At 40.4% G+C, this 20,453-nt stretch overlaps 2 protein-coding genes across 4 annotated transcripts; both read left to right on the top strand.

Annotated features, from left to right (window-relative positions):
• Positions 1-549: 549 nt before the first annotated feature.
• ppp6r2b (protein phosphatase 6, regulatory subunit 2b) lies at positions 550-11,117 on the top strand. Of its 3 annotated transcripts, none has more exons than XM_087796824.1 (24): positions 550-934; positions 2,175-2,330; positions 2,402-2,500; positions 2,846-3,032; positions 3,161-3,298; positions 3,358-3,423; positions 3,498-3,610; positions 3,674-3,787; positions 3,866-3,986; positions 5,008-5,169; positions 5,231-5,419; positions 5,490-5,554; positions 5,626-5,741; positions 5,804-5,889; positions 5,952-6,029; positions 6,095-6,192; positions 6,259-6,313; positions 6,872-6,999; positions 7,059-7,213; positions 7,282-7,435; positions 7,584-7,648; positions 7,726-7,915; positions 8,336-8,440; positions 8,503-11,117. In XM_087796824.1, exons 2-24 carry the CDS (start codon positions 2,203-2,205, stop codon positions 8,537-8,539), a joined length of 2,649 nt encoding a protein of 882 aa, XP_087652950.1. In that variant the 5' UTR covers positions 550-934; positions 2,175-2,202; the 3' UTR covers positions 8,540-11,117. The 3 variants fall into 3 exon arrangements, with proteins under 3 accessions (XP_087652950.1, XP_087652951.1, XP_087652952.1); XM_087796825.1 differs by having other exon boundaries at positions 6,875-6,999; XM_087796826.1 differs by having other exon boundaries at positions 551-934; positions 8,360-8,440.
• A 1,146-nt stretch (positions 11,118-12,263) lies between these two features.
• On the top strand, positions 12,264-20,453 carry LOC148073798 (MOB kinase activator 2). The gene is made up of 5 exons (XM_087797660.1): positions 12,264-12,679; positions 18,333-18,472; positions 18,545-18,641; positions 19,699-19,823; positions 19,888-20,453. The coding sequence occupies exons 1-5, from the start codon at positions 12,597-12,599 to the stop codon at positions 20,130-20,132; spliced, it is 690 nt and encodes a 229-aa protein (XP_087653786.1). The 5' UTR covers positions 12,264-12,596; the 3' UTR covers positions 20,133-20,453.

The following is a 20,453-nucleotide window of genomic DNA, read 5'->3' on the forward strand; positions in this document are numbered from 1 at the left end:
CCAGTAAAATGTACAGTGATAGACTGAGATGAAGAAGAGAGGGTGGAATGGGCGAAAAAAAAGAATTATTGGATTATTAAATAAATCGCATATTCAATTGAATTATATGTCAATTTACTCGTCGCCAGGGCGAGGGCTGTTACTTCACAAAACTAAAGGAAATATTACCTTTTTTTTTATTGTAAACATGTGTATCAACTTAATAGAATGAAGGTACTTTCAGAAATTAATTCTGTTTATATTTAATTTAAATAAACTAGTTTGGTGTGGACATGGAGCTCGTAAATTATCTCAGTACGTGAATTATTATTGTATTTAATTGTAAACATGTGTATCAACTTAATACAATGAAGGTACTTTCAGAAATTAATTCTGTTTATATTTAATTTAAATAAACTAGTTTGGTGTGAACATGGAGCTCGTAAATTCTCTCAGTACAAAAAAAAAGGTTAAATAATGAACCAGAAGTTGTATTTCTGTGCGTGGGTGTGTGTGTGTGAGTGGCGGTCTGTCTACAGTACACGCCTCCTTAACGGACTGTCGAGCTTTCCAGGGTGTCCCCCACCTTCCATTTCAGCGACTTTTTTTTTAGCCTATTTAAGAAAAAGTAATAATTAGATCATCTTAAATATTTGCTTCTCAACTTTGTTCTAGACAGTGATTTAATGTTGGGAGTTGTTGTCACACACGAGGTAAATCACCAGATTTAAATCGACCACATGCGGACAATTGTAGTCTTATTTAAATTACGTTTTCTTTCTATCCGCCATTTTGGGTTTTTTTTTTTCAATCCGGAGTCTTCGGCGAGGACGGGATTATAATTCGAGAGCGTCGGTGCCGCTGACATTGTGGAGGGTAAACGTGAAGCTAACGACGCAGTCATGGACTCACAGCTGCGGGCCCGCATGACGACGGAGAAAATGACAAGTACGAGGTAAAAAAAAAACAAACGTCGGTGAACAAATGTTAATATATTTATTTAAGCTTCACGTTGTGCGTGTGTCGCTGTCATCGCGTGTGAAATCACGTCCGCTAGCAAAACATCCGTCATCCGTCGCCAGCAGATGATGCTGCTCGGCGGGCATTACACTGCGTTTTAGCCTCCCTTGGATCCAGGACAGCGTTAGCCTGACGCCGAGCATCACAGGCGGGATCGTAAGAATGTTCACCTCGAGATGATCGTAGCAAAGATAAATGAACATGGAAGTTGTTGGATTAAAATGTTCAGGATAATTGACAAGAATTGACGTAGCTGTGAAGCTAATGCAAACATCATAAATAATAAACACCAGGTAGGTAATATATCTTGTTTTGTTTGTTCTATTGAACGCAGTTTTTTTTTAAAAATGACATTTTAATGTAAATGTCATGTGTTAAGAAAACAATCTGTGCAGACACCTGTTCATGAGAAACATCTGATATTTAAGTATTTAAAACATGTTCTGATATTTCACCTCCTGATTTATTTGTATTAAAAACGAGTTACTCATGAACTCATTCAATTGTGTAGGTTGTGATTTGATTTTAACAATATACTAATGTTTTTTGTATTATTATTATTATGAGCCACAAGTCTGAAATAAACATTATTATGCTGAATTAATAATTCAGTTGTAATGCATAGCTTTCTTTGATCAGCCAAAATCACATATTACTGTCAGAAAAAAATAGTTTGCATAGAAACTATTAAAAACGAATTCTCATTTCCTGTTAATATTCAGTTTAGAGTGAACCGTTAGTTACCAATAGTTCCAAGGATATTACGATGAATAAATTCATGGTTATTTTTCAATTTATAAACATTAAAAAGTAATTGTTTCTCATTTTCATGCCTTGATGAATATAATTGTCCGAAAACTCGAATTATCTATATTATTTGACATCAATAAAAATATATTTCTCATAATGTCATTAAATCTGTGTACTATTTGTATTTTTATTCATTTAATTTTATAGCAGTAATTCCCAAAAAAATCTTGATGAACTCATAAGGTAATTGGTTATGTGTCCAACTTAAAGTCAACTCCTAAATGCATTACAGTAATAGACATAGGAATATTTCCTTGCTCATGTCCGATATAAATAGAAATAATTGCTTTAAAGACACGGGTCATGACCTTGAACCCTCCAGCTTGATTATGTATATCATCTCCTGACATCATTTAATTCTCCAGCTAAGAATAGCAACCTGTGACGGCCGCCATGTTTTGGAAGTTCGACCTGCACACGGCGTCTCACCTGGAGGCTCTGCTGGACAAGGAGGATGTCACGCTCGCCGAGCTCATGGACGAGGAGGACGTCCTGCAGGAATGCAAGGCCCAGAACAGGAGGTTAGAATATCATGGTGTCTAGTTTAACATCATCATTCTAGTGGTGATACTCAAGCTCTTCTCTCTCTCAGACTTCTCCTGTTCCTGTGTCAGGACCAGTGCATGCAGGAGCTGGTCCAGAAGATCACAACAGAGCCCCCTGCTGGTGGAGAAGAGACCAAACGCTTTAAGTGAGTAACGCATATAAATGGAAGCAGAGAAGATCATTTATATCTGAAGGTGATTTAGCATTTCCGACAATAACACACTTAATCATGAGTATATTTCTTGGCTTCCTTTTACAAAAGAATAAAACACTTAAACAGGATTCACAGCTTTTAAGTTTTACCGGATACAAAGTAAAAACTGTCAATATGTATTAACATTTTAATTGTGTTGTTTAGATCACTTGAATTTACATTTTTATTTTGAAGGTAACTTTATAAAATGAAACACAGTTCCTAATGAATTTAGAATCGGCAGAGAAATAGAATGTGTCAAATTGAGACGTCACTCTTTTCTTTTCTCAATAACAGATATTCAAATATCGCCTGCGAGCTGTTGACAAGCGACGTGGGAGTGATCAATGATAAGCTGGGTAATGAGGAGCCGCTGCTCGAGACTCTGTACGCCTTTCTTGAGCAGCCGTCGCCGCTCAACCCCCTCCTGGCCTCTTTCTTCAGCAAGACGATTGGAAATCTAATCGCGAGGAAGACTAAGCAGGTATCAGACAAAATGTGTGATCTCGTCATTTAGGAGCGTAGACGATGGAAAAGGTGGAGAAACAATTTTCTGTTATTCTCGGATCAACACGCTCGCAGTGATTGAGTCTCTTTCTACTTCCTGTTTAGGTGATTAGCTTCCTGCGGCGGAAGGAGGGGTTCCTTTCTCTGGTCCTCAAGCATATCGACACGTCGGCCATGATGGATGTGCTCCTGCGACTCATCAGCTGTGTGGAGCCGCCGCCTCTGAGGCTTGAGACGCTCACGGTAAGACACGACAGAAGATGTATCTGTGACCTGTGACCAACTGAGATTCTTCTCCTCAGTGGTTGAATGAAGAGAAGTTGGCACAGAGGCTCATTCAGATCATTCACCCGGAGAGAGACGAAGAGGTACTTTTGTGTAACTTTTTTCATTCATCGGAGGTAGAATTCTGATGATCTCTACGTCACTCTCTCGGTCATAGAGGCAGTCTAATGCGTCCCAGACTCTGTGCGACATCATCCGTCTGAGCAGAGATCAAGCCGGTCAGCTTCAGGAGACCTCTCAGCCCGACCCCTTGTTGACCGTGCTGGAGTCGTAAGTTTTGAGCTTTTCATGTCGACCCGGACGTGAACATAAAGCCCGGCCTTCCCTCCACAGACAGGAGTGTGTGGAGCAGTTGTTGCAGAACATGTTCTCCGGAGAGAGGGCGGAGAGCTGCATCATCAACGGCATCCAAGTTCTCCTGACGCTGCTGGAGATCAGGAGACCTGTGTGAGTCAGAGTGGTTTTCAAAAAGCTATTTTTGAAAACCACTCTGTCCTCTTAAGCCTCTGTTTGATTGATTGACAGGGTGGATGGTGTGATGGACGCTCAAGGCTTTGAGAGGAGCTACACAGTGAATAGCAGCATTCTTTTGGCGATTCAGCCACATTTGGTTCATTTCCATCAACTACTTCTTGAGCCACCAAAGGTACGTCCGGCCTCGACACTCACACCTGGAGTTTATATTAGTAATGGCTTAATCAGGTTACGGTGTTCTCATTTTCACAGGCCACTAGAGGGCACTCTCCACTCGCTCAAAACAATAATTCTACTGATTATTTTAAAACTGAGAGCATTACATACTGTTCTCTGATATTTACAATACTATATCGTAGTGATGATGCATCATGAAGCAGCTGTTGATGCATCATGATACAGTCTCTCCATTTTTAAAGACCACTAGATGGCACTCTCTGTTTTATAATCTTTGGCTCTGATCTACAAATTAAATAAAACCTGGCATCATTTTACAAAATTAGTGCCATCTAGTGGACTTAATTAATACACTGTATCATGATGCCTCATCAACTGTTTCATGAGGCTTCATCGCTTCTGTATAATGATCAACCAATCGCTCTAAATATGTCCATTGCTTATTTAAATCTCATCAGTTATTTATCTTTGATGAATATACAGAAAGTCTATGATTTGCAAACGTACATTTTTTAAATGTGATCAAAAAGGAGCAGTGAGAAAAACAGCCCCTTGTCCATACTTTTCCATTTCACTGAACAGGTTATTATTTTAACTTAATACATGTAATAGCTGTTCGATTCATTGATGTTTTTATCAACAGTAACAAGAAAATAACTCACATCCAGTCGTCAGTTTAATGATTATAGGCTAAAATATATATTTTCTTTAGTTTCAGAGTTTAAAAAATACTCTCATACCAGCTATTTTTCACCCTGTAGCACATACAATTTACTAGCTTGCAATAGAATGATTTCCCAGATAAGATGGATTGAAGACATTCATGTCATCTCTATCACCTTCTCCAAGCAGCCTGTTGGACAGCATGGAGTTGTTGGCAGTGTGAGCACAGACATGTGGGTTGATGCTTAAGTGTGATAAATGTATGAGTCGCTTATCTACATTGGTCTGCCCCATAAAGAAATCAATTTTTATTATCTCAAAGTCACTTCTGCTATCACTTATTTATATTACAGAGAAGTCCGATGCTGACCAGCATGGGTGTGCTGGAGGAACCACTGGGGAACACCCGACTTCATGTTGCCAGACTGGTGGCTTCTCTGCTTTACACTAGTTCTGCCAGCCACGCAGTCGTCGCACAGGAACTCTGCCGACTCAACACCATGAACCTGCTGCTGGTGAGATCAGACAAAGCAGTCGCTGCCCGCCTTCATGTTAACTCTCATTTGCTCTTTTCAGGAGTTGTTTTTTAAGTACGTTTGGAACAACTTTCTGCACCTCCAAGTGGAGCTCTGTGTGGCCGCGATACTCCGGCCGTGTGCACACGAAGTGAGACTGCAGCCCGGTCTGGGATCCAAGGACACGGCACAGCCCTCCGAGCTCTCCCCGGCTCCGGAAAACTCACCTTACAATTTAATGGTGGCTCACGTAAGTGTCTCTGCTGGTGTTGAAGTGAAGATTCATGCGCTTAACTTACCATATCTGTATCCTTATAAAGCTGTTCCAGCATTGCCAGCTAATCCAGAGGATCCTGGAGGCCTGGGAGCAAAATGACAGGAATCAGTGAGGATCTTTTTTAAAGATGATTTTGTAACTTCGCTGGACCTTTGAATCCATTCTGTTTCTCCATCTAGGTTGGAGGGGGGTATGAGGAGAGGGTACATGGGGCACCTGACCAGGATCGCCAACACGGTTGTTCACAATCTGGAAAAAGGGCCGGTACACATCCAGATTAGCAATTTAATAAATGGTATGTTTGGAATGAAAATAATATTTAACCTTTATTAACATGGACTTTTCCTTTGGTTAAAGAGTTGCCAGATGACTTTAGACGGCGCTGGGAAACATTTGTGGAGCAGACTCTTTCAGCTACCAATAGAAAAAACACCATCGACCTGGTAGGAATACATCCTTAAATAGGAGATTATACATGAAAGATTGAATTGTTGTTTTTGCTCAGATTGGCAGCGGCAACCCCCGTCCTTCTTCTGAGGATGAGATGGAGAGCCCCTTCCCCAAAGAGCTGACAGTGCAGCAGGTGCAAAATACCTGGAACAAAACCTTTCGCTGATCATTGGATCTAATTCACATTCTGTGATTCAGGCTTTCTCCGACTATCAGATTCAACAGATGACGGCGAACTTTGTGGATCAGTTTGGCTTCAACGACGAGGACTTTGCCGAGCACGAGGACCGCATTGGGTACTCTGACCGACCCGTTTAATCTACAGACTTCATTTTATCCTTAACATTTACATTTTGTTGCAGAGCCAAGTTTGACAGGATAGCCGAGATCAATATGGCCATGAACGTGCAGGAAAGTGTGAGTGGATTTTTCATTAACCGCAAAAGATAAGATATTCCTTCATTGGTCCCTCAGTGGGGAAATTTGTGGGAAGATACAGATCCTTACATTACAGTTTTTTTTTATCTTGTACAAATGTATTTATTTTATCTTTTCCCAAGGTTTGTAAATTAATGTTTAAGTTATGTGGGTTCTGCTTTCTGTACTTTGTAAAAAATGGGCATAAAAAACACTTTAGTTTGTAAATGAATAAGTAAAGATAATAAAAAACTGAATAAGAAACAAAACGGTATGAGAAAAAAAGATAATAGTAGTGCAAAATAATAAAATATACAGTAGTAAAGTGCAACACAGTATAAGTGAGGGAAAGGGAGTAATCTAGAGTAATACGTTATGTAATATGGATATTTTTTATATTCTTTAACAATAGATTTATGCTGAAGGAAAATGTTTTGGAAAATAGGAAAAAAAAGCATGTTCGGACTGACACTCGATCTTAAGCAATGCTTTGTTGTGCGGTTTGTCTAGTTGTGCTAAAAGTGTATTTGTTTGTGATAAGACACTTTATTCTCACAGCAGCCAAGTACAACTGCGTACGACTCTCGCTCCATGGGCAAAATCCAGGTCTTTGACGATGACGACGAAGAGGACATCTGGGAGGAGAACCAGACCAACTATGCAACGCAAACTAAATCACGAGACAGGTCGGACAACGGTTTACATTTTGTTATTATGTTTTATTATGTTCTTACCTCCACTACAGGTTCGGAGCCTCTCAGCCTCCTCCAAGACAAGTGTCGAGTAAATCCCGCAAAGGAGCAGCAGGTTACGACAGCGAAGACTCCGACTCTGAGACGGAGGAGCTGAAGGACGAACTGGATCCTTTCTCAAGTCCAATCCACACAGATACAACAAAGAGTGAGAGAGCTAAAAGAAAAATAAACACCTTCTGTCCCCATTCTTTTATCTCTTTTTCTTTTGCTCAGGCTGCGACTGGATAGCAGACTTTGGCGAGGTCAATTCTAAAGCGCCTGCTGCTGGAGTGGGCTTTGCAGGTTGGGAAAGTTCTGTTGCCGAACCAGCTGCCACTGAGGCGGAGAAGGGCTGGGCCAAGTTCACAGACTTCCAGCCGTTCTGTTGGTGAGTTCAGCTCAATCATATAGAAAAATATAACCAGAACTAGTGACACACAAGGTACATTTTCATGTGTACACATTGAGTTCGCGACTACTTTAAGACAACGTTTACATTTGTACAATTATATCAAATAAATGACTAATATTTCCAGCTCTGAAAGTGGCCCACGGTGCAACTCCCCCGTGGACTCAGAACTTACCAAACTAAATGTGAATGGTAAGTCCCTGCGTAATCTGATGATAAATCATAAAACAAAGTTTTGAAATCAAAACTGAATTTGATTTGTTCCAAAGCTTGTGTGTGGAATGTGTGCGGGTCGAGGAAAGCTCCACTGGTGGCATCAGATGGCTCTTCCTCGAACAGCTCGGACAGCGAAGAAGAGACCAAAGCAGGATCTGTTGCCTCTGAAACAACCAACAGTGCAGCTGCCAAGGAGACCAAGGCCACCGCAGATGCAAAAAACGAGAAGATACTTTTACCCAGGTAGTCCCGCGCACACACTCTTTCACGGCTGATGTCAAAAACATACCATTTATATGTGAATTATCTACAGGGTGTTGAGAAATAAGATTGAGAGTGGTGCCTCGCCTTGTTGTGGTTCATCTTGCACAGTCTCACAATTATTTTTCTCGCACCTCGTACTGCATATTTAAATATATCGGAGCGAGCTGCAGATGGCAAAGATTCTTGTCTTTGTTCACACAGTTAAAAACAGGTGATTAATTAGAAAAGCAGATGAACTTCAACACAACCACAGATCTCAGTAGGAGGAGGTGCTACTTACTGCACCCACCTTACTTATGGTGCCTACAAAGCAGTGAACTCCTCTTGTTTGTGACATTTTCTAATGTTTAAATGAAAGCAGCAGATTCAATGTTAGACAAACGTCGACATCGATTGTAGACTCACACAGGTCGGTGTCTCCAGTGTTGACACTGCGGTGCCAGAGAAAGACAGTGGGAAGGGAGATGTTTCTAGTCCAATCCCCCAACCAGCCGCTGTCACACAGTAAGTGTGAAATTATTAGTAGTAAAGCTACAGATAGTTTCTTATCTGTAATCTGTCGACAGAGAGAAGCAGCCCTGTGCCAACGGACCGACCCAGTGAAGGTTCACTCCGCACACTCATCGACTCACAGCTTCTCCTCCGCGTGTTCCCGTCGCCGTCTCTTCGTCCTTTTCCTTTCCCAGAGGAAGAGGATTGAGGATCATCAGTGTTGAGGTCAGACCGTCTGTTAAAGTGTCTCCTGGGCCCGAGTCCACACGCACACGGAGACACATGAAGACATCTTGTGAAGGGAAGTCGTCATTGTTTTAGAAGTCGCCCGGGTCGAGTGAAAAACGATTGAATAGTGAGAGTAGAGTAATATCAAGTGCCAACTTTACATTTCACTCTAAACTGTCATGAACATCAAAAATAAACACCAAATAATAATCTTAATTATCTACGTTATCCATCGAAGATCCAACAACATTGCAAAAATCTAACCCAGCCATATGAACTATTCTTAAAGATGTCGACACCACAAGACTGTGTTATCGTCTCGATTTAATTATCATTATAAACGCCCAAAATTCCTTTTGTATGGGTGCACTCCAATAATTCCAAGTGCCATCATGTTTGCACAAGTACGCATCATAAGCAGCACTTAAAAAATGGGGCGAATCTCACTTTGCTGATGTCACACTTTCCTCCGAAGGACTCATGTAGACAAGTGTTGGTCTGTCGTGTCTTTATATGTAGATGACGTGCCTGTTTCCATATTCGTGCGACTGAGCTCTGTCTTAAGGTACAGGGCCTTTTCTCAGGTCAAAGGTGATGTATGCAGACGTTGAAAGAAAGCACACACACAGTTTGACACACACACATATGTGATGTAACACACAGCTATATATACCAATACGTGTGCAACAAACACAGACTTAGAGCTGTTTAAATGTACTATCGTGAGATTTGACTCTGTATTAGGTCGTGGCTAATCTTGGTAACATGAATACGTAACATAAATGTAAACAAGTATATACAAATCACTATATATCTATATTTTTTAAATCCAATGTAAGAAACATTGTTTAGCAGCTTCCAACGTGTGTGTTGAAAAAAATGCAATAATGGTTTGTTTTTGTTCATTTTTCCCAGCGTCAGTTCTAGATTCAGAGTGATCAGAAGTCTGCAGCATGTCTTCCATTTTGTTCTGTTGAAGCTGCATAATCGTTCTTGAAACGGAGACTCGCTTGTCGATAAACACCAAGACTACATTATATTAAATGACGGATTAAGACAACTTATTGTTTACACTGAAATCTTGTTTTTTACGGTTAACATGTTTTTTTTTCTGCTGCTATTTTATAAAGCACTGACTATCTAGTGTGTGATCTGATCAATAAATGAGTATTTCGAGTATTTAGTTGCACTTGATGTCGAGGAAGGAAACTCAAACATCATCACTTAAATTACTGTACTTGAACTCACTTAACACACCGGATGAATACAACAAACTACTGAGCATCATCAAGCTGGTGTGTATTCCCTGATCAGTGTGGGGGACTTTTGGTTGCTAATAGTTTTACCAGTAAATGAGAAAAAAATATTTATATTTATTATATATTATCCATTTTGTTCAGCACCTTTAAGTTCAGGCAATATTAAGAACTGACTGAAATATTATTTATAATTCTATCTGAGGGCACACTCACTAGAAAATACTGAATCAAGAAAATAAATCATTGAAAACTAACACGTCTCTTTGTCTTTACTCATTCGTGCTCTTCATAGCCAGTTGCCCCGTTAAGGTAATTCAATTATAAAGAATTAAACAAAAAATGTAAGAGGCAGATGGACCGAAAGAAAAACCAAAATATTTGATAGTATGCATCATCTTGTGTGAGTGTGCCCTCAGTCTTCCTCAGGACAGTAGTGGACAAATGATGAATAGCTTCTTCTTTTGTCCTATACGTTTGCTGTAATATATATATTTCTGCTTTAATAATTGTTTCTCAGATACTGGATTAATTGAATTGAATCTTATGGAAAACAAAGTTGTTTTGTGTCAGGGTGGAGAGAGAAAACATGGACGCCACTTGGCAAAACATCTGACCTTTTCCGTGTCCGTTTTCACTGGTGTTTAATGTACCATTGCGAGCATACGCACATTAGGTCTGCACGATATCTTGAAAACACAAAATAGGCCTTTAAATAATAAACGTGGCTTTACATTTCGTTTACTACTTATCGTTGTGTTCACCTCAGTTTAAAGCAAATAACAATCTTTTATTCATCATTTTGGATGCATTTTAATTGTTGTCGCCGTGATGCTACAGACTTGGGTGAGAAGGTTAGAAGGTTCAATTTACACAGAATAATATTTATTTATCGTGCAGCTCTAATGGCAAGAGGTGCACAAAGTACTCTAACATGCGTCCAAGAGGTGCAAATAAAACACACATTTGTCCCGTCTGTAGTTCAATGTGACTCTAAATTATCTACACCTCTGCTTATTAAAAGTCTCTCAAAGGGTCATGGATCTTCAGTCATGGCTTTGTTGAAAATGCCTTTTTTTGTGAACTGATGCCGGTGTTTTCAAGAGATTGTTTTGATTTAGAATGTACTGTGTATGTTACCTACTGTCAAGTTAGCTAGTACATTGAAATATGAACCCAATAAATAAATATATATATGAACAGAACCTGCCTGGGTTTGTTATTTGACCAACACTCCCGTGTGAGTCAACAACACAATGGATTGAAAAGAGAGAGATATTTACCTTGAGGGCCAGCGAGATTATGTTTCTTCCACGGAAAATGAATGTCTCCTGCACACAGTCTGGATTAATCCTACACCGGCTCTGTCTGCAAACACAAAGCACAAAGATTCAGGCTGCCGCAGGCGGAGGTGAAGATTGTCCAGGACAGAGCGGAGGAGGATCTATACATCCATCTTTCATGACACATTTTTCTATCACCTCTTATAAGTACAACTCACTCGTAGACTTTCAAGGCTTTGTATGTCGATATATTCTTGTATATAGGGAAGGAGTGACCTGACAGACTGGCATTGTTTTTTGTTTAAGACTAAAAGGTGTAACATTTACGATGTGTGTCGTATTATTAATCTTCAAACAGATCTACAATCACAAACACACAACAAAATAGAAGAATAGTTCAAGTTTTGGAAATCAGTTATCAATGTTAAGAAGACTGCACCTACGGTAAGAAAACTGATAACGATGAAAGTGAAAAAGAACTTTCAAAGAACAATCATTTAATTCTGAAAGATCCAAATGTCAATCAATAACCAGTTTAAAGTGTGTCTTAACATTACAACTTTTGAGATAGTTTGCAAACACACAGAGACAAAAACTGTCCAAAAAAATAACCTTAGTTGAGGTAAATCACAGATAGAGTCCTAAAGAAAAGTTTGCACATGAGGGGGCAGAGTGTCTTTTTTTTCTTCCATGTCTTCATTTTCCCCCTATTATTGACACAAAAGGTTTGACAGTTTGCCTATGTCTCCCTTTTATTACTAGTGTTAATGTTTTTTTGGGGGTTGGCACATTACATGCTGGACAGGTCAATAAACAGTCGAAAGTATTTACTTAAGTGGTACATTAAAGATGAAGTATTTATTCTCACAATCACAGACTATACGAGAACACAGCTGCACAAACAAGTGGCTGATCCTTTAAAAAGAAATTTGACTCTAGTGTGATTCAGAGTCAGCGAAAAGAACTGATCATGTTGAGTAGTGGTTGCTTTCATCCCTCCACTCTACACATCTATAAAGTGTATTAGGTTGCAGAGCAGAGAGTAAAAAGAGGAGGAGTTGATTTTTTTTCTTCTGGTTCATGGAGAACCTGCCTGTCCGCTCGGAGAGTAGAGGAGGAGCCTGTGGGTGTGGGACTCCTAACAAAGGAGAAGTACGCTCACCAACGCTAGATCAGTGAAGGGGAGACAGCTGGAAGCAATCCTTAAGTCCTTAGACTTTTCAAACTTTTCCATCAGGGATTCTTCTTATCTGGCATCACGTCTGGCTGCTGTGTCGGTGGATCTGTGAGCTGGCAGATGTGCGTGTGCTCCTGCTTTTTAAGTTTGTGAAGTGTGTTGGTATGTTTGGGATGGAAACGTCGGGCTGTCACGACCTACAGTTGGGCTCTTAGGTCTTCACCATGGGGGGTTGCCATAGCTACCCCTCAGCCACGAAGGCAGACGAAAGCGCGCTTCATCCTTCTGACGGCGGCAATGACAAACTGTGAGTTCAACACTTTTCTCTTGGATCTTGGATGTGATTTAAAGTTCATCTTTGTGGCAGATTTTACATGAAGAGAAAAGTTTCTCATGAGCGTCTCTCAGTGGCCTGCTGCAGATGTTTCTCGGAGGAATGTTCTCCGATAAGAGTTCTCGCTGCATATTTCTCCGATGGCATCAGTGAAGCAGAGACGCTGGTGAAGTCAAACACGAGAGTAAATGTGTAATTGTAGAGCTCCTGTGCAAATGTTTGCTCTGGGCCCAATCTTTGGTCGTCAGCTGGAGGCGACTGTTGATTTCACCCTCATGTCTGTGGAGCTGAAGGTAAACAGAAGGTTTGGAGAGGAGACGCAGGGTCACGGAGTGTTTACACACAAACACGGACAGATCGGGGTTTTGTGTCACGACAGCTAGTTGTCAAAGCGTTGTACCAGAGCATGTGTTTAGTTTGTCGTTAAGTTCTGGCCCGCCGCATATTTGTAGCCCTGTTTACATTCTTCCATACCTCCCGCTCTACCTCTGCTGACCTTTACTTCCAACAAAGACCTCCTGTTAAAGCCATTAAACCAATTTTCCAAACCAGCTCCGACACAGCCCCACACAGCGTTCTCTTATCACACAAGGCAAGGTCACAGTCAACTCCCAGCTGCTGGGTAGACGTCTAAAAACAGTTCAACAGCTGCCCACTTCTACACACTCTTGAAGGAATCTACTGCACAAAAGTCCAATCAGCCTTCGTGCTTCTGCTTGTCATAAAGTCATATAATGCGCAGCGTCCAGGATGTCAACATCCATCTTTTCCTTCATCCTCAGAGAGTCTATATTTAAACAATGTCTACCTCAGCTTTCTTTACAAACACACAAGACTTTGACTTGTAAATGACAACATATTTATCTACATTGCTCTTAATTGAAATGTGAAGAGGAGAATGCAGGCAGGATGGAACATGTGGCGACAACTGTCACTTAAATATCCTGAAGGAAAACATTATATTCTGTTTTGACGGGCTAGACTGAAGATCGAATAGATTTAAAAAAATAACTATGGCACCATAAAATAAAGTTTATCCATCCATCTATGTAATAAAAAGATAAAATGAGGTCCTAAAATACATATCACTAAATGATGAATTTAATATTCAACATCTGGCTTTATTGAGGCCACATGAGTCTAAGCTTAGGGCCACATGTGGCCCACTTGCCTGAGTGACAGCAAATGTTTAAAAGAAGCTTCATCGTCAGTAGCAAGACCTAGAAAGTTGTGTCGTTTACAGACAGAAGCTTTGTTAAAAAAGACAAGCAGCAAAGTTAGAGTTAAAGATGCTCAGCGTTCATTGGGAATGACTAGCAAGGACAAGATCAGAAATTAGAAAATCCGAGGAGAATCTCATGTAGAAAAAGTTTTGAGGAAGGACAGATGGTTCGGTGATATATTGGAGGGAGAATCTTGTATAAAAGCAGCAGAAGAAAGAAATAGAGGAGACAGACATGCAGGTTTCTAGAAGTGTTAGAAGTAGAAGAAAAAGGACAGGAGTGACTGTAGAGAAAAACAGGTTCAAGTATAGGGGGCTGAGCCTGTTAAGAACTGCTGGAAAACAAAGAAGAAGCTTTTAAATGTTTCCATCAACAGGGCTGCAGTCTTCTGCTACATTTGAATACAGTGGGCGACACCCTAGTGTCCATCAGAGGACATACCAGACACAGGGACACAAATAATCTGCCTGTAAAAGTAAAACAGAAAGCCTCTTGTTGTTGTTTAGGTTTCTGACCCTCCCTTGTTCATGTAATAGCGGCCGACTATGAAAATGATGTTCCTGGTTTGCATCCTGGTAAAGCACGTCAGAGTAAACAGTGCAGATTGTGTCACCATGGGCGTCAGTTTTTAAAACCATATAATGTTTGCGGAACATTGATCTCATCTGGAGTTAGTTCTGTGCTGTTAGTAACTTGGCCGGCGTGTCTTTATTTCTAAACCCAGGAGGAATTAGTAACAAGCACTGGTTAGACATTACCAAACCAGAGTTAAAATGATTAACCAGTGAAGCACCAGTCGCTGGAAGAAAAGTATTCCTGACTTTCTGTAGCGGGAACGAGATATTTTGACAACTTGAAGACAATGTATAAAGTACGCGGTTATGCGCTGATGTGTTGTCACATGACCACATGAAGTTGCTCCAGAAGAAAGCCAGTGATATAAATATCATGCTACCAAAAAACAAGTCAAAAGTAGATTCATGTTTATATCTGTATAGTGAAATATAAAGATTTCAGTGAAGTAACATGATTGACATCTAAAATGATTCAGAGTAGATAATACCATAGGAAAAGAATATGCTTTCTCGATTGATGACAAACACAGGAAAAAGTATGATATTGAGCCTTCATGAATATATATACATATATATATATATTGCAATCAGACTCATACTTAGTGTTAAGTTTTGTAAATATACATTTTCTTCGACAAGAGACTAAGACAGAAACATTTTAGCACCTCTTGTGATTGAGAAATAACCTCTTGATCTACAGGGAGGCTTTCGGGTTCATTTTTACAAAAGGAAATGCAAACTTAGACTTAAACATACTGCATTGTCATTCTGGATTCACAAAGTGTACACACAACAAAATTTCGTTTGCAATACTGGCTCAGGCAAGTTATAAAGTGCAAAGATTTAGAAATATATAAAGTGCATGTCTACTATGTACAGCTAAAATAGGTGCAAGAAGCAGTTTTATAATAATTTAGTAACAGTTTGTTGTAACAACCATTAATAATAAAAAAAAAGCCTTCTAAAAACAAGTTAAAAACTGTTGCCTGGAATAAAACAACATTATACGATCAAATGCAGCATTTGCTTGGCAGTGAACTTCAACATAACAACATCACTTTAGGTCAAGTTAAGGAGTCTGTTTGCCACCGGAAGCAACAGAACCTCTTCCCAGAGGGCAGCAGGGAAAACAGGTCATGATGGGAGTATGTGGAGTCTTTGACCATATTCCTGGCGCTTTACTGCGATGGCCTGAATGGAGGGAAGAGTGGTGCCAGTAATTCTCTCTGCTGCCCTCACCACTCTCCTGACATTTTTCCAGTCCGAGGCGCAGCAGCTACCTCCCCACACGAGATGCAGCTGGTCAGGAGACTCTCTATGCTGCTCATATAGAAAGTGATGAGGGTGGGTTTGGGCAGACGGGCTCTCATCATCTTCCGCAGGAAGTAAAGATGCTTCTGAACCGGCCAGACCAGTGATGTTGAGGTCGATCTGCACCCCCAAGAACCTGGTGTTTCTGACCACCTCCACGGCTGTGCCGTCGATGAGAAGAGGGGCGTGGCTAGGCTGGATCTTCCTCAAGTCAACAATGTTTTCTTTTGTTTTGTCAATATTCAAAATCAGGCTTTTTTCCCTGCACCGGTCCACCAGCTGTTTCACTTCCTCTCTCTAATCTCTGTTATCTTGGTCGTTATCATCCCATATCATCTGCGAACTTCCTGATATGGTTGGAGGCATATCTGGGAACGCATTCATGGGTCATTAAAGTGAATAGCAGGAGGCTCAGGACACAGCCTTAGAAAGTCAAGCAGCCAATTACACTGGGAGGAGCCGAAGAGGTTCCAGTTTACGTACCAGGCGTTGTGGGATGATAGTGTTAAAAGCAGAACTAAAAACAAGGATCAACATCCTGTCATGGGAGTCAGTCTTGAAGCAGGATGGCACTTTGGCTGGGTTCAGCGAGATGTTAAGGATGTCCTTTAGTAAACATGCCAGCTGATCTGCACATTCCCCGAGCACCTGCCCAGGTATGTCATCTGGGCCTGGGGCCTTCCAAGAGTTGACTCTTCTCAGAGTCTTTCGCACGTCAGCCATGTTAAGACAAAGTGCCTTTTCTACCTGATGGGAAAAAAAGCTTTTGTCGCCGTGTTATTTAATGTATCAAACCTCCCAAAGAAGTTATTTAATTTATTAAGTCCACATCAACGTCACCCACAGAAGAGTGGGGTATCTTGAAGTTAGTGATAGCCTGTATGCCTCGCCACATATTGCTGGTGTCCTGGAACAAGCCCTGGATTTTTTGTTGTTGCTGTGGGCCCGCTTTGCTAGTCTTCAGGTTGGCTCTTCCTGTACTAAGAGCGTCTTTATCCTCAGAATAAAAGGCAGAATTCCAGGCTTTTAGCATTCTGCGTACTTCCACAGTAATCCAGAATTTCTGGTTATCAAGGGGAATGATGTTTCTCGTGGTGCTGACGTCCTCAGTGCATTTGTGAATGTATTGTGACACAGACGGCAAACTCCTCGATATTAATGTGATCGCTGCATGTGGCCGCTACTTTAAACATGTCCCAATCCGTGCACTTACAACAGTCTTGTAGTGCCTCCATCGCACCCTCAGACCACATCATCACCTGCCTGATCTTAGCTTTCTCTCTGATCAGCAGGGGCTTATAAGCAGGAACCAACATGACAGATAAATGGTCAGAATAAGAAGCCCAGACAAAAACCAAGCGTCTCCCTACTCATCTGCCATTATCCATTTTGCTTCTTTCACATTCCCCAGAGTGCTATATTCTACTTGAAGTGTGACACCTACTTAACTAGCCTCTAAGTTGCTTTCAACCGTTTTATCTATTTTTATGGTGAATTGATCAAGCCTCTAAATGAGAATATATATTGGCTTGTCTTATTCTTGTTTCTTGTTTGGTTGAATTTACATACAGTATTGTTTAAAGTAAACTATTGAGTTAAATCTGTTGATATATATTTTAATATCATCACTATTTCCTTAATACTCCAATGCTAACAGACAGATCTACACACGTTCATTTTTGTAGATTTCTTGTGGATAAATTGATGAATTATGTTAACAATTTTATTTAAAAAGTCATAAAATATAGAAAAATATATATTTTAAAAAGACTTCAAAAAAGGTTGCGCGTTGTTTGTGTATATGACTATTTAGCACTTATTTAGAGAATAAAATGACAAAATTCCCACAAATGGGATGAATCCAGAGATGAAACAATGAATAATATTGTCTAACTTTCTTCACCTTTATTAATAAAGCTTTCGGTGTGTTTACAAAACTATTACTTAGCTGCTTAATTCTTGTTCTATTAAACCTTTGCACATTTTATCATTTAAATGACAAATGTAGGTGAAGTATGATGATTTAGATGAGCTTGGTCCCATCTCACTTCATTTTCTGCATCTTGGCTGAACTTCTCAACCACAAGAGTCCTCCTAGTAGTTTGTTTCTTTCCCTCCGCAGACTTGCATCACTCCTTCTTTCTCTTTGGGAGCTAAGATAAGCTGCAACCATATTCAAAGACACTTTATTATAGCTCATAGAATTGTCAGTAAATGGTACATTCGTAACTAAATGCCACTCTGGGTTATATTCGTGGTTGTAAATAGGGTTTTGTTGGGATCAGCACACCCAAAGCGCTTTAGTTTGCACATTACAAATAGATATTTACTGTCTGGCATTTACAGACGCAGCGGTTGCCTCATAAACAGTAATTAAATGTGAAATTATCGCGGGATGATTGCAGTCGTGTTTTGTTCGCATGTGCTTAAACTGGCCTTAATCTTGTTGCCGCAGCGGGCAAATCAATCCACTGACCTGTGATTTTATTCCTCTTTAACTCTGCATTTTCTCCGCAGGGGGATAAACAACAACAACCTGGAGGAGCGTCCCTACCTGCAGCAAGACTATGTCTGTCAGCGGGTCACACAATTGGACATCTTGACCCTCACACAACTTCCCCCTGGTGTCGACAAAGCAGAGTGGCTCGCTAGCAACAGTAAGTACGAAGCGTCAGTCATATTCTCCTCAACAACGACAGATCTCAAAAGTGTTGCAATTCTTTTTGCAGCTGTGGCATTTTTCAAGCACATAAACCTGTTCTCTAGTGCTCTGTCGGAGTTCTGCACCCCCAGCACCTGCCCCAACGCATGTGGACCGGGCAACACGTAAGCTAACTCAGCTTTGTATTAACATGAGATACAGACTAATCATTTCATCCTAATAGGATCGATTATATAATGAAACCATTTTAAGTAAAAAGGAAAAAATCCCCAGAGTTTCTTCTTCTTTCACCCTTTTCCATCAAAGCTACCTTAAAGCTACAATATGGAAGATTTTAAATATGATTTTGGTGCCCCTGTGTGTTAGAAAAGTGTTACTTGTTGTTGCGCCATTGCCAAATACAACATGTACAATTGTTAAAAAAAAAACAAGATCAGGTTTCTTTGTTTCAGTTTCTGGTTTCATCTTCCTGGTAAATTCAAAAAGGCTCTCAGTACTTCGTATGAAACACTTAATGACCCACTGTGAGAGTGTCATGTGACACTCACACTCTCACAGTGGTTCCGGGTTTAGTGAAGGAAATTGTTCAAACAATAGCTAGCGCGTTCTGCTTTTTTACTGGTCACAATACGGTTTGTTTTCATAACCATTTAAGGAACTATTGGCAAGAACAACTTTGTTGTCTCCTGACATACATCTCATGTGATGTTCCTCCGAATCACATTGATTTTACGCAGAGAAAGAGAGATCACAGTCAGTGTTGCTTTGTGAATGTGGAAGACTAAAAAAAACTTCTATTCTTCTAAGCTTCTATTTATCAAAGTCCATATTTTGTTAAATATTCCAAAATTTGTATTTTATTGTATTCACTTTTATGCTCTGAAATTTTATCCCAAAGATCTCGCCCTATAATTCTATTGTAGTTTCCTACTCATTCTTTAGTTGTTTTGTTTGTTTGTGTTATTTACATGTACAGAACATACCAAGTGTCAAAAAACGGTTACTCAAATAAAAGTGAAATAAATATTTAACCTTCTCTCTAGCAGTTTACAAACGTTTTAATATGACCTCATCCTAAAGTAAATCTAGAAAGACCTGTACCAATGGGTTACAAATAAAATCTATATTCTTATCAGAAAGTATGAGTCTAATAGAGATATTGTCTCTTATTTTGAGGAGCTCAATCCATCTTGATCAGCTCCACGTTTGTGTCATTGTTAGAGTTTACTTCTGGAACGACGACCACGGCCGGAAACTCAAGTGTTCCGCTCCTCTGTATTTTGACTACGCCATGTCGTACATCCAGGAGCTCCTCTCCGATGAAGATGTTTTCCCCACGAGGGCTGGTACGATCACGTTCGTCACTTCATTTCTTGTCCCCCGTGTTAATCCACTCACCTCTTTCCTCAGGCTCTGTGTTTCCAACAGGCTTCATCTTCCTGGTCCACAAAGTTTTCATGTTGTTGTTCAGGACTCTGGCCCACATTTACTGGGCTCACTACAGACAGACTCTGGCTCTGGGGCTGCACCCCCACCTCAACACGCTGTTTGCACACTTCACGCTCTTCTGCCAGCAGCATGAGCTCCTGGATCCAGAAGAGACGGAACCGCTCCAGGACCTCATAACAGCTCTGCGGCACCAGCAAGAACCTTGAAAGTGAAACCACACACATACCGCATGCTCATCTCCTCTGCCGCACCCAGATGTGTGTTCGGGTCCATGACTCTTCTAGTGCCCGAGTTGCATGGATTAAGAACATCTGGGATTTGAACATGGGGGAGGAAAAGTCCAATGAAGAATCTGTTTTGATGTAAAAAAAAAAAAAAGAAAAGGGAAAAGCTCTGACTCAGCCTTTGCTGTACATAATCCTGTGATGTTGCATGTATTTTTAAATATCCATTTTATTTCAGCAACGAAGATCCTTGTGGTCGTATCAAGTGAGTCCAATGTTACGCAATAAAATGACAGAAAAGTT

Source organism: Callionymus lyra, chromosome 8, assembly GCF_982586985.1.
Source record: "Callionymus lyra chromosome 8, fCalLyr1.hap1.1, whole genome shotgun sequence".
Lineage (NCBI taxonomy): Eukaryota > Metazoa > Chordata > Actinopteri > Syngnathiformes > Callionymidae > Callionymus > Callionymus lyra.

Coding starts and splice junctions, on each gene's coding strand:
- ppp6r2b (XM_087796824.1), top strand. CDS start 2,203: ATGTTTTGGAAGTTCGACCTGCACACGGCGTCTCACCTGGAGGCTCTG. Junction 2,331..2,401: donor TGCAAGGCCCAGAACAGGAG/GTTAGAATATCA, acceptor TCTCTCTCTCAG/ACTTCTCCTGTTCCTGTGTC. Junction 5,170..5,230: donor ACACCATGAACCTGCTGCTG/GTGAGATCAGAC, acceptor TGCTCTTTTCAG/GAGTTGTTTTTTAAGTACGT.
- LOC148073798 (XM_087797660.1), top strand. CDS start 12,597: ATGGGGGGTTGCCATAGCTACCCCTCAGCCACGAAGGCAGACGAAAGC. Junction 18,473..18,544: donor AGAGTGGCTCGCTAGCAACA/GTAAGTACGAAG, acceptor TTCTTTTTGCAG/CTGTGGCATTTTTCAAGCAC. Junction 19,824..19,887: donor TGTTTTCCCCACGAGGGCTG/GTACGATCACGT, acceptor CTCTTTCCTCAG/GCTCTGTGTTTCCAACAGGC.